Source organism: Carassius auratus, chromosome 31, assembly GCF_003368295.1.
Source record: "Carassius auratus strain Wakin chromosome 31, ASM336829v1, whole genome shotgun sequence".
Taxonomy (NCBI): Eukaryota; Metazoa; Chordata; class Actinopteri; order Cypriniformes; family Cyprinidae; genus Carassius; species Carassius auratus.
The window spans coordinates 7,354,239-7,365,382 of record NC_039273.1 but is presented as its reverse complement, the minus strand read 5'-3'; the positions used below and the strand labels follow the sequence as shown (position 1 = coordinate 7,365,382).

General features: G+C 37.2%; 1 protein-coding gene and 1 pseudogene across 1 annotated transcript; both read left to right on the top strand.

Moving 5' to 3' along the window:
- Positions 1-1,474: 1,474 nt before the first annotated feature.
- LOC113051178 (uncharacterized) lies at positions 1,475-5,088 on the top strand (annotated as a pseudogene).
- Positions 5,089-6,562: 1,474 nt separating this feature from the next.
- LOC113050367 (prefoldin subunit 5-like) lies at positions 6,563-10,387 on the top strand. The gene is made up of 6 exons (XM_026213275.1): positions 6,563-6,697; positions 7,240-7,342; positions 7,457-7,488; positions 7,663-7,737; positions 7,830-7,935; positions 9,683-10,387. Exons 1-6 carry the CDS (start codon positions 6,632-6,634, stop codon positions 9,760-9,762), a joined length of 462 nt encoding a protein of 153 aa, XP_026069060.1. The 5' UTR covers positions 6,563-6,631; the 3' UTR covers positions 9,763-10,387.
- Positions 10,388-11,144: the final 757 nt, after the last annotated feature.

Sequence of the window (11,144 nt, the reverse complement as noted above, 5' to 3'; positions counted from 1 at the left end):
GTCTGATAACCTTAACCGCTTTAGTTCATAACCTTATGGAATAAAGTTAATAACTGTTATTGTTTTACTTTTACTTAAAAGAAAAAAAAGTATGTATTATTTCATCTTTTCATTTCAGTTCAATTAGCAGGTCACATTTTATTGTCCTTTTCTATTTCTGAATGACTAGTACTTAAATGTATCAGAACCATAGACTCAGTTCAATTAGCAGGTCACATTTTATTGTCCTTTTCTATTTCTGAATGACTAGTACTTAAATGTATCAGAACCATAGACTGTAAACTGTAAACATTTCTATAAACTACATTACCCATGTTAAATTAGTTTCACTTCCGGGACGGTGTAGTTTCCCGATAGGCTATGCGGTATTTTAAATAAGTGCGCGGCTTCATTCCGCATTCCGCTCCGCTGCTGTCAAAAAAAAAACAAAAAAAAACAACAACAACGAAGAGAGAGTTGAAATAATTATTTTTACCTTTATTCAAACACATGTATTAAAAATACACATGAACGCAATTCACAACACTTAAATAGTCTCGCCGTTCCTCCACATTTGAGATTTATCCTGGCGTGGTGGTGGCAGGCTAACGGGTTTGTTTGATTTGTTTACACTGATTGAGGATTTAGGCTGGGCTAAGTTAGCTAGTTAACATGCTAGGTTGTAACTTAATGTCAAAGTAAACAAGACGATATAGTTGATGATCATGAAATATACTTTTAATGCAGTAACGTTAACTCAAGAGTATATATTTGTATTTTCAAGCTTTTATTACATAATTGCGTGTGTTACTTGGATATGTTGGTTGTATAAATCTGTCTTGTTACTAAATCGTCTAATATTTGAGTGGCTTTTCATTTACAAGTACTTTGTTTTGCAGTCCAAACAGTGATAATGAAGTGCTTGAGAACAGAGGACTACGTCCAACAGTTATCTTGTGTAAAGGACACTGTTGTTCTTCACAATGAGCTGAAGGTAAACATTGATTTATTGTATATGTACATGTTAGATTGGGAACAGTTTCCCATTTATTAGCATTTATTGAAATATATTTTTTGTAACAATGTTAATGTTTTTGTCCCTTTTAATCCATTTATTGTGTCCTTGCTGAATAAATATATTAATTTCTTAAACAAAAAACAAAGTTGTAAAAACACCAGTGAGTGCATGTAAACTGAATTCTATATTAATTGCTTTCTTTCCTTTCTTCTCCCTAGTGTGTGCAGTGAATAATGTGGTATATGAGCTGTTTAACAGGAAGCTGTATGAGTGAGCCTTTGGTTTGGCTGTGATTGTGTGTCAGGAGCTGCCCATCCTCTCTTCCTGTGGATAGGGTAAGAACTTCAGCTTAGTCAGGTCTTTTGTTGACACTTTTTTGGGATTAACGGTGAATAAAAAGGAGCAGTATGAAATTGTGACATTTTGGTACATATGTGGCCCTTGAAGACAATTATTTTGTGTATTGTTTACTTTATTATGAATATTTTGATTATTTTCAAGCTTCTGAGAACAGGGGACAAAGGGAAGGCTACAGTCCTGTGGGAGGAAATCGAGGCAGGATTAGAGGCAGTGATCCCCAAAGGGGCACTCACACCAGAGCTTGGGCACATCAGAGCTGCTCTACTGGGGGCTAAAGCTGTGTCCTGCTGCTTGGCATTGGCCATGAAGAAACAGTGTACACCTGAAGAACTATTTTCTTCTGTATGGGGCTGGAATCCACCGAAGTTTAAACCTCAATTAAAACTAAAAAACGAACCAAAGCACAGATCCAAGAGCCTTTTTCTGACACAACTCCTCCAGAGGCAGATGCAACATGCCACCCAGATGTTAAGAGTGGATCTGCAGAGCATGAAATCAGGAAAACCAAACAGTTCCCTGTAGTTTCTAAGAAACCTAAGGACTTGGTGCCTAAAATCACCATCACCAAATCTTCCATGGTTTTCAAAACGCCTAAAGCAGCAAGGACAATCCGGCCCAAATCTGTCTCCACTAGCACTGGGATTGGTGACTTAAGAGCCTTTGACTTTACTAATGAGGTCCCTGAAACGTCTGTCAACTTTACACCCTCATTACACCCATCTGCCAGCCGTTGTGGGATTGCAAAGTCAAAATTTGGCTCTAAGGGATCATTTGAAGTTTACAAAGATTCTTCTCCTACAGAAGAGAAACCTGTGATCGCACCAGATGCACCTAAACGAACCAAGCGCTCTCGCTTCAATGTTTGGCCCATTGGTTTCATACCTCCTGAGATCATGGTAGAAGATATCTTTATATCAAAAGTCATTATTAATTATTTACATCTGTTCTGTCTCTTAGGTTGAGTTCAGTGATGAAAGTGGCGCTTAAGACATACCTCGTGCTGTAGTGGAAAAGTCAGAGAAAAAGCGCAATGCCTCGAACTCCAAAACATCTCGCACCCGGAAACCAGCTCTGAACTCCGTTCCTATTGACGCCAAAGTTGTGAACCCCACTGTAGAACCAGAACCTCCCAGACGCACACGGACCACTAGGAAAAGCATAGCCCTCCCCTCTACCAGCTGCCTCTCTTCTGAGGAAGAAACTGGCTTATCTAACCAGACCCGCACCCGCAGAGGACGACCAAAAAAGAGTCAAAGTTCAGAGGCCACAGAGGAGCCAGAGAGGATGAGGATGATTAAAGAGGATGAAGATGATGCTGTTTTGGACATCAGCCTGGAGGAGCTCAGAGGGTCTGACACGGAGAGAAATGATGCGGGTGTGTTTGTTGAACAAACTGCTATAAAATGATTGCTCATTTGATTAATTCTCATGGACTGAATTAATTGTATGTATTTGATTCTAGGCAGCCCAGATAATGACTGTGAGGTCTTGAGGAGAGATCTGGCTGCAGATGTTGGACGAGAATGTTTTAGTGAGCTCAGAAGAAATGGACAGAATGGCTCGGGATCTCACACAACTATACCACATGCATCTTGGGGTCAGTAAAAAGATCAGTTTGTAGTTTGTTTTACAGTCATGTAAAACTTAAAAAAATAAAATAAATGTAATACTTTTATTACATTGAACAAGAGTGACAAAGACATTTATAATTATAATGCATCTGCATCTGCGATGCTACATGCACAGTCACTGGGGGTGTCCACTCGCCACCATATGACCCTTCGTGTGGTTAGCCAGTTCAGGTATGTCAGTTAGTATGAAATGGAGACATTTTGACAAAAAATAGTCACAGCCTGTCTTCTAAAGCATTTGCATTAGGAATCAAACCTCTTCTCTGTCTATTTTTGTAAGAAGCTGAAGAAATCTTGTAATGATGTAACAGAAGGTCTTGGTGCTCTGAATCTGGAGGAAATGTCTTGGGCAACACAGTCTCAGAAACTCTCTGCACTAGAGCAAATCTTTTCCTTCACCTCATCGCACCCAACACAGTTCCCACAGACACACTGTCACCAGTTCACACAGCAGCTGAAAAGATCTGCCAGCAGGTAACAACTGTGCTAAAAGTGACCCAATGAACGGCACCGTTTATGACAATAATGCAGGGGTAACAAAACATTGGAATGATTTATGCATAATTGCAAGAATGATGCAGAATGGTTTAAAATTGATGAAATTGTGCTGGTTCAAGGAAATTATATTACTCTGCAGGCACTCTCGGGAAAAAAAAAAGTCAACTCTGAATCCATATTACTTTTATTTAAGTTTATTTAAATTTGATAGTTCCACATCATACAGGTTTTTAAAATACTCTTTCAGCTTGTTACACAACATAAAAATAGCCAACGATACTGGCCTGGGATTAAAATGACAAACAACCATCCATTTAAATTGGATGTTTTTTTTGCTCTAGGAATAACAGTGTGCATGCTTTCGCTCACGGGTGTCTATCCTGATGAAATCGGCAGCAGTATTCTTCTGACCTGACTGGTGCATGGCTCTAACCCAATCACTGTTCGAATCCCTACTGCAAACAGAAAGGTACAGATATATTTGTGATGTTTACACTACATTGGTGTATTATCTAATGCAACAAGTTTAAAACATTTAAAATGATGACGGTGAGAAGGAAATGGGGAGATGTTTGCACAAACTATTTGTTTATTTTTAGCGCTCTGTTGCTGTGCTGTTGGAAGAAATGGATGGAGTATTGAAGGGGCAGAAGAGAGTGAGCACGGTGGCTGAGAAATCGCAGTGGTGGGAAGGAAGAAAAGCTTTGGATGTTCGTGTGGAGGTGAGAGACACAATCTTTGATAGTTTGCAGAAACTAATTATTGTAAAAGGATGGATGTAGGATACTGAATGTGATGCTGTCTATATCCTTCAGAAAATGTTAGAAGAGATGGAATAGGCTTTAGGTGTGTGGCGCACTCTACTCCTGTCTTTGACCTCTGATCCTTAGCTTGAAGTTCATGCAAAGTGCTTCCAAAAGGCACTGAAAGGAACCAAGATCACACAGGACATTCTTAAGGTATGGGTATCTCTTGGCACCTGCAGTAGTTTGATCATCGCATGTTCCCACCTTCTCAATACTACTTTCTCTCTGAAGGTGGTTCTCTCAGCATCTCCACTGCTGTCCTGTGGGACGTGCTCCACTGCTGTAACCTGTGGGACGTGACAGATCGTGATTTAGATCGTTTCACGTTGGCTCTGCTTCAGTCCTGGCTCTCCACTGGTTCTGGCTCCTCCCTTCTTCAGCATTTAGCCCAATCGCCTAATACAACACATTTAAAACATATAATTGGTGCTGCACCCATTGCATATGGTTTGCCTGTGTATATTCACTAGCCCAGATTAGAACTTTTATTTTTCACATCTAATGTAGCAAATATTTGGTGTGTAAATGCAACTATCTGTTATTTAAGGTCTAAAATAACCATAATCTCAGGGCTTGTTTACAATGCAAAGAATAAGCTCTGTCTATATGAAAATGAACCTAGGAAATATAAATTAAATGTAACTTGGTCCTAGTTGACAAGCTCAAAGTGTTTAACCATTTTAAAGTCCTTATTTAATTTCTGCCATGTTCTAGTTCATTCTTGTACATTTTTATTTTCTCTTTTAAATTATATCAAATGCCAAACTACTTTAAAATAAAATGATTTTTTAGTCTATTTTTCACAGTGGTTGTTATTTCCACTTGCTATGGTGTAGCAGGAATGAGGGAACTACAGGTGCATCTCAAATTAGAATGTTGTGGAAAAGTTCATTTATTTCAGTAATTCAACTCAAATTGTGAAATTCGTGTATTAAATAAATTAAATGCGCACAGACTGAAGTACTTTAATTCTTTGGTTCTTTTAATTGTGATGATTTTAGCTTACATTTTATCAAAAACTCACCAATTCAATATCTCAACAAATTAGAATATGGTGACATGCTAATCAACTCAAAACACCTGCAAAGGGATTTGCTGAACCACAGACAAGGTCAGAGGCATCTTACCTGGGCTAAGGAGAAGAAGAACTGGACTGTTGCCCAGTGGTCCAAAGTCCTCTTTTCAGATGAGAGTAGGTTTTTTTTTTTTTTCATTTGGAAACCAAGGCCCTAGAGTCTGAATAAACCAGACCTTATCTCTATTGAGTATTGTTGATAGTAAGATGAGAAACGAGACAAAAAAATGCAGATGAGCTGAAGGCTAAGAAAAAGGTCAAAGAAACCTGGGCTTTCAGACCACCTCAGTAGTGCCACAAACTGATCACCTCCATGCCACGCCGAATTGAGGCTGTAATTAAAGCAAAAGGAGCCCCTACCAAATATTGAGTACATGTACAGTAAATGAACAAACTTTCCAGAATGCCACATTGGTCTTGGTCTTATGAAGTGTTCTAAATTGTTGGGTCAAAAAATCAATCATCAAAAAAATCCAAAATCATCACAGTTAAAAGAACCAAACACTTAAACTACTTCAGTCTGTGTGCATTGGATTTATTTAATACACAAATTTCACAATTTCAGTTGAATTACTGAAATTAACTTGTCCACAACATTCCAATTTATTGAGATTCACCTGTACATTCTAGAGAGTAAATATGAGGGGAAAAACAGCAGGAACAGGGCAGGTATAAACTGACAGGCAGCTCCAAGGACCAAACAATGAAGCCTGTGTCTTCAGAATGTCAAGGACAGTGGTTTCAGAGGACATGGGGGATCTAGATTTTTAACAAGTCTCAGATGTTTCTCTGATATGTGTGCAGGGGCAGGCTTGATGGATGTGAGGAAAGTGGAACTCAATAAAAAGATTTTTATCAATTATTGAATTTTATTTCTTTGATTCACCTGTTTTTACATTCTGGGGTTTTGTAAATAAGTGTGTTCATGACCCACACTGCTTTTTGTTTGAAAATCTAAATAAGATTTGGCAAAAGGGCATGTGCATAATAATAAAATACTTGTTCAAATTGTATAATGCTACAGGGTGAATGCAAACTTTTAACTAGCATTAGTAAAGACAAAAATCCATCAAAAGTATTTGCGAGCATTAGAAACTATTTTAATTAATAGTTTTTTTGCATTTAACTTTTCTGTTTTTATTATAGTATTTATTTTCATTATTGTGTTGAATAATGTTTTTTGAAATACAAAATAATTGATAAAAGTCCTTCAAGTGGTGTCCGGCTGACCCGGAAGTTTTCCTCACCTCATTCTATTGTCAACATGGCGGTGAATCTAACTGAATTGTCTCTTTCACAATTAGAAGGCTTGAAAACTCAGCTTGATCAGGTAAAATATTTTATAAATATTACCCTTTTCTCATTTCATTTTGAGCCGCAATATACGCTGATATAATCAGTCAATGGTTTAGTTATGTGCACGCAGCGGCTGTCATGCTGTCTGTACGCGTGCTGCTGCTCTGTAATTCACCATCAAACTGATACTTCAGCCGAATGTGAATATTCTGTCATTATTCACTAACACACATATGATTTCTATTTTTCCCAGTCACCATTTATTTGCATAGTATGGAATAACTGTTAGATCAAAACATTCTCCCTTACACTGAGGAATTTATGACAGATTTTTACATTTTTCTCTTTATATATATATATATATATATATATATATATATATATATATATATATATATAAAACACAGAATAAAACATTAAGAATTTTATTACTTTTACATTTTTATTAATTTTATTTTGCAAGGATGGGACAGATCTGCACATATTAGAATAAACTTTTTTCAGTTTTTGAATTTAGTAAACTGCAATTTGTCAGAGCCATGGTTACAAATAAAATGACAGGAATTTCTTTTCTAGGAAACCGAGTTCCTGTCATCATCCATAGGTCAGTTGAAAGTTGTCCAAACTAAATATGTGGAGGCCAAAGAAAGTTTGAATGTACTTAACAAGAGCAATGAAGGTGGGTATTACTGCTTCAATTTAATTTGATGCTCATGTGAAAAAAATTGAGTTCTTCTATTGTTACATCTACACTGAGTTCTTTTCTTTTCTGAATTCTTTTTTTTTTCCTCAGGAAAAGAACTACTTGTACCTCTCACCAGTTCTGTATCCTCTCAACATCTCAGCTGAGTGATAAATAAGTGTTGATTGATTAATTTTGTCTCAGAAAGTATCAATCCACCATCAGGTCCTCAAAAATGTCACACAGGCTGTTTGGTGTTTATGTGAATAATTTGCATAAATCAAAGATAAGTTGTTCCCTTAACTACTGTACTGCAGATGTATGTGCCTGGAAAACTGAATGATGTGGATCATGTCTTAGTGGATGTCGGAACAGGTTATTTTGTAGAGAAGGTGAGGCAAGATTTTGCCCAACTTCATAATATATATACATACAAGATTTTAAAACACTACCAAAGAAATCTCACTGCTTTTTATCTTTTCAGAAAGTAGAGGATGGCAAAGAGTTCTTTAAGCGCAAAATTGACTTCCTTACAAAACAAATTGAGAAAATTCAGCCTGCCCTTCAAGAAAAACATGCTATGAAACAAGGTAATATCACAAAAATACACACACACACACACACACACACAGTAAGGTCCATTGATTTTGGGACATTGACACAATTATAATCTTTTTGGCTCTATACACCACCACAGTGGATTTGAAATGAAACGAACAAGATGTGCTTTAACTACAGGCTTTCAGCTTTAATTTGAGGGTATTTATATCCAAATCAGGTGAACGGTGTAGAAATGACAACAGTTTGTATATGTGCCTCCCACTTTTAAAGGGACCAAAAGTAATGGGACAATTGGCTGCTCAGCTGTTTCATGGCCAAGTGTGTGTTATTCCCTCATTATCCTATTTACAAGGAGCAGATAAAAGGTCCAGAGATCATATCAAATGTGCTATTTGCATTTGGAATCTGTTACTGTCAACTCTCAATATGAGAGCCAAAGAGCTGTCACTATCTGTGAAGCAAGCCATCATTATGCTGAAAAAACAAAACAAACCCACCAGAGAGATAGCAAAAACATTAGGTGTGGCCAAATCAACTGTTTGGAACATTCTTAAAAAGAAAGTAGCACCGGTGAGCTCAGCAACACCAAAAGACCCGGAAGACCACAGAAAACAACTGGTGGATGACCGAAGAATTCTTTCCCTGGTGAAGAAAACCCCCTTCACAACAGTTGGCCAGATCAAGAACAGTCTCCAGGAGGTAGGTCTAGGTGTGTCAAAGTCAACAATCAAGAGAAGACTTCACCAGAGTGAATACAGAGAGTTCACCACAACATGTAAACCATTGGTGAGCCTCAAAAACAGGAAGGCCAGATGAGAGTTTGCCAAACAACATCTAAAAAAGTCTTCACAGTTCTGGAACAACATCCTATGGACAGATGAGACAAAGATCAACTTTTACCAGAGTAATGGGATGATAAGAGTATAGAGAAGGAAAGGAACTGCTCATGATCCAAAGCATACCACCTCATCAGTGAAGCATGGTGGTGGTAGTGTCATGGCGTGGGCATGTATGCTGCCAATGGAACTGGTTCTTTTGTATTTATTGATGATGTGGCTGCTGACAAAAGCAGCAGGATGAATTCTGAAGTGTTTCGGGCAATATTATCTGCTCATATTCAGCCAAATGCTTCAGAACTCATTGGATGGTCTTCACAGTGCAGATGGACAATGATCCGAAGCATACTGCGAAAGCAACCAAACAGTTTTTAAGGAAAAGAAGTGGAATGTTATGCAATGGCCAAGTCAATCACCTGATCTGAATCCGATTGAGCATGCATTTCACCTGCTGAAGACAAAACTGAAGGGAAAATGCCCCAAGAACACGCAGGAACTGAAGACTGTTGCAGTAGAGGCCTGGCAGAGCATCAACAGGGATGAAACCCAGCGTCTGGTGATGTCTATGTGCTCCAGACTTCAGGCTGTAATTGACTGCAGAGGATTTGCAACCAAGTATTCAAAAGTAAATAATTTGATTTATGATCGTTAATCTGTCCCATTACTTTTGGTCCCTTAAAAAGTGGGAGGCACATATGCAAACTGTTGTAATTCCTACAGCGTTCAACTGATTTGGATGTAAAAACACTCAAATTAAAGCTGAAAGTCTACAGTTAAAGCACATCTTGTTTGTTTCAATTCAAATCCATTGTGGTGGTGTATAGAGCCAAAAATATTAATTTGTTGTCGATGTCTGAATATTTCTGGACCTGACTGTATATAAAATATTGTGCACCAATTGTAAATGCATTAAATAAGAGTTTAATTTGCCTCCTATCAGCTGTTGTGGAAGTCATGAATATGAAGCTTCAGCAGCTTCAGAGCCAACAGGCATCACAGTCTGGCACCACTAAAGCCTAAGAACAGTTCCAAGCCACATGGCAGATTCTGGGGAGGTCCTGATCATTTACCTTCCAGATGAAGCCGTTATAAAACCTTTAAATGGGGAACCACTGCTCAGATGTCAATATGTTCACATCTCCATTGGGGGGAGAAGAAAAACTCCTGCAATTTTTTTACTGCATCAAACAACGAACCAACTTTTCTGTTCCATGTTTTCATCCTCATGTTTAGTGAACAAATAAAGCTTTGGGTATGGCCCGTGGTTGTATCCACAAAGCCTCCCAGCACTGCAATTCATGTCTTTGGAGGAGATTTACTTAGTGGCACAACATAGCTTTGTGGCAAACATTTGGTATGAATTTCTTTTGTAATACAGCAAACATTTTGACCGTAAACATTAAAATCTGAAATTGGCTAAAGAAAATATTCTGTTTTTTCTAAAAGTGAGTTTAAAGAAATGTACAAGTGTCTGCATTTCATTACTTGTATTTTCATGTGTCAAAACAATAAAAGGAAAAGCTTGATTTATTGTCCCAAGCAGTTACTAGTCCATGTTACAGAGAGCAGAAACGTTATGACTACTGTAAAATGTACAATTTTCCACCCATGCTGAAAAAAATAAAAGCTGACATTTAAAAGCTGACATTTAAAACCTGACACTATGGGTAACATTCATTAAAATGAACCATATCCGTGTAAACTTCTGAAAACAATTATCTAGACATATGATGCAAGCACACACACACACACTTCGAGAGAGAGAGAGCACTTTTTAAAAGTATGGGAACATTACGATTTTTAAAATATTTAAATTAAGTCTAAATATTGCTAAATAGTCATATTACAATTAAAAAAAACTGTATTCTATTGTAATATATTCTGGTCACACACAGCTGAACATTCAGCATAATTACTCCAGTCTTCAGTGTCACATGATCCTTCAGAAATCACTAATATTCTGATTTACTGTTTGAGAAACATTTATTATTATCAATGTTGCAAACAGTTGCATTACTTAATATTTATACAGAAACCATGATTTACTACCATTTATGTTTGGGTTGTGTGTGTTTAATAGAAATGAATGTTTTTATTCAGTAAATATGCAATCAATTGATCAACAGCGACAGTAAAAACATTTAGGCTATAATGTTAGAAAAGATTTCATTTCAAATAAACACCGTTCTTTTGAACTATTCATCAAAGAATCCTGAAAAAAAAAGTTTCCACAAAATATAAAGCAAAAACTGTTTTAACAATACAAATAAGAACTATTATTAATAGCCAAGTACAGCCAATCAGCATATTAGAATGATTTCTGAAGGATCATGTGACACTGAAGACTGAAGTATTGATGCTTACAATTCAGCTTTGCATCACGTGAATAAATTACATTTTAT

Excerpts from the sequence above, each read along its gene's own strand:
- LOC113050367 (XM_026213275.1), top strand. The coding sequence starts at position 6,632 with ATGGCGGTGAATCTAACTGAATTGTCTCTTTCACAATTAGAAGGCTTG. Across the intron at positions 7,343-7,456 it reads ACTTAACAAGAGCAATGAAG|GAAAAGAACTACTTGTACCT; the intron begins GTGGGTATTACT and ends TTTTTTCCTCAG. Across the intron at positions 7,738-7,829 it reads CAGGTTATTTTGTAGAGAAG|AAAGTAGAGGATGGCAAAGA; the intron begins GTGAGGCAAGAT and ends TTATCTTTTCAG.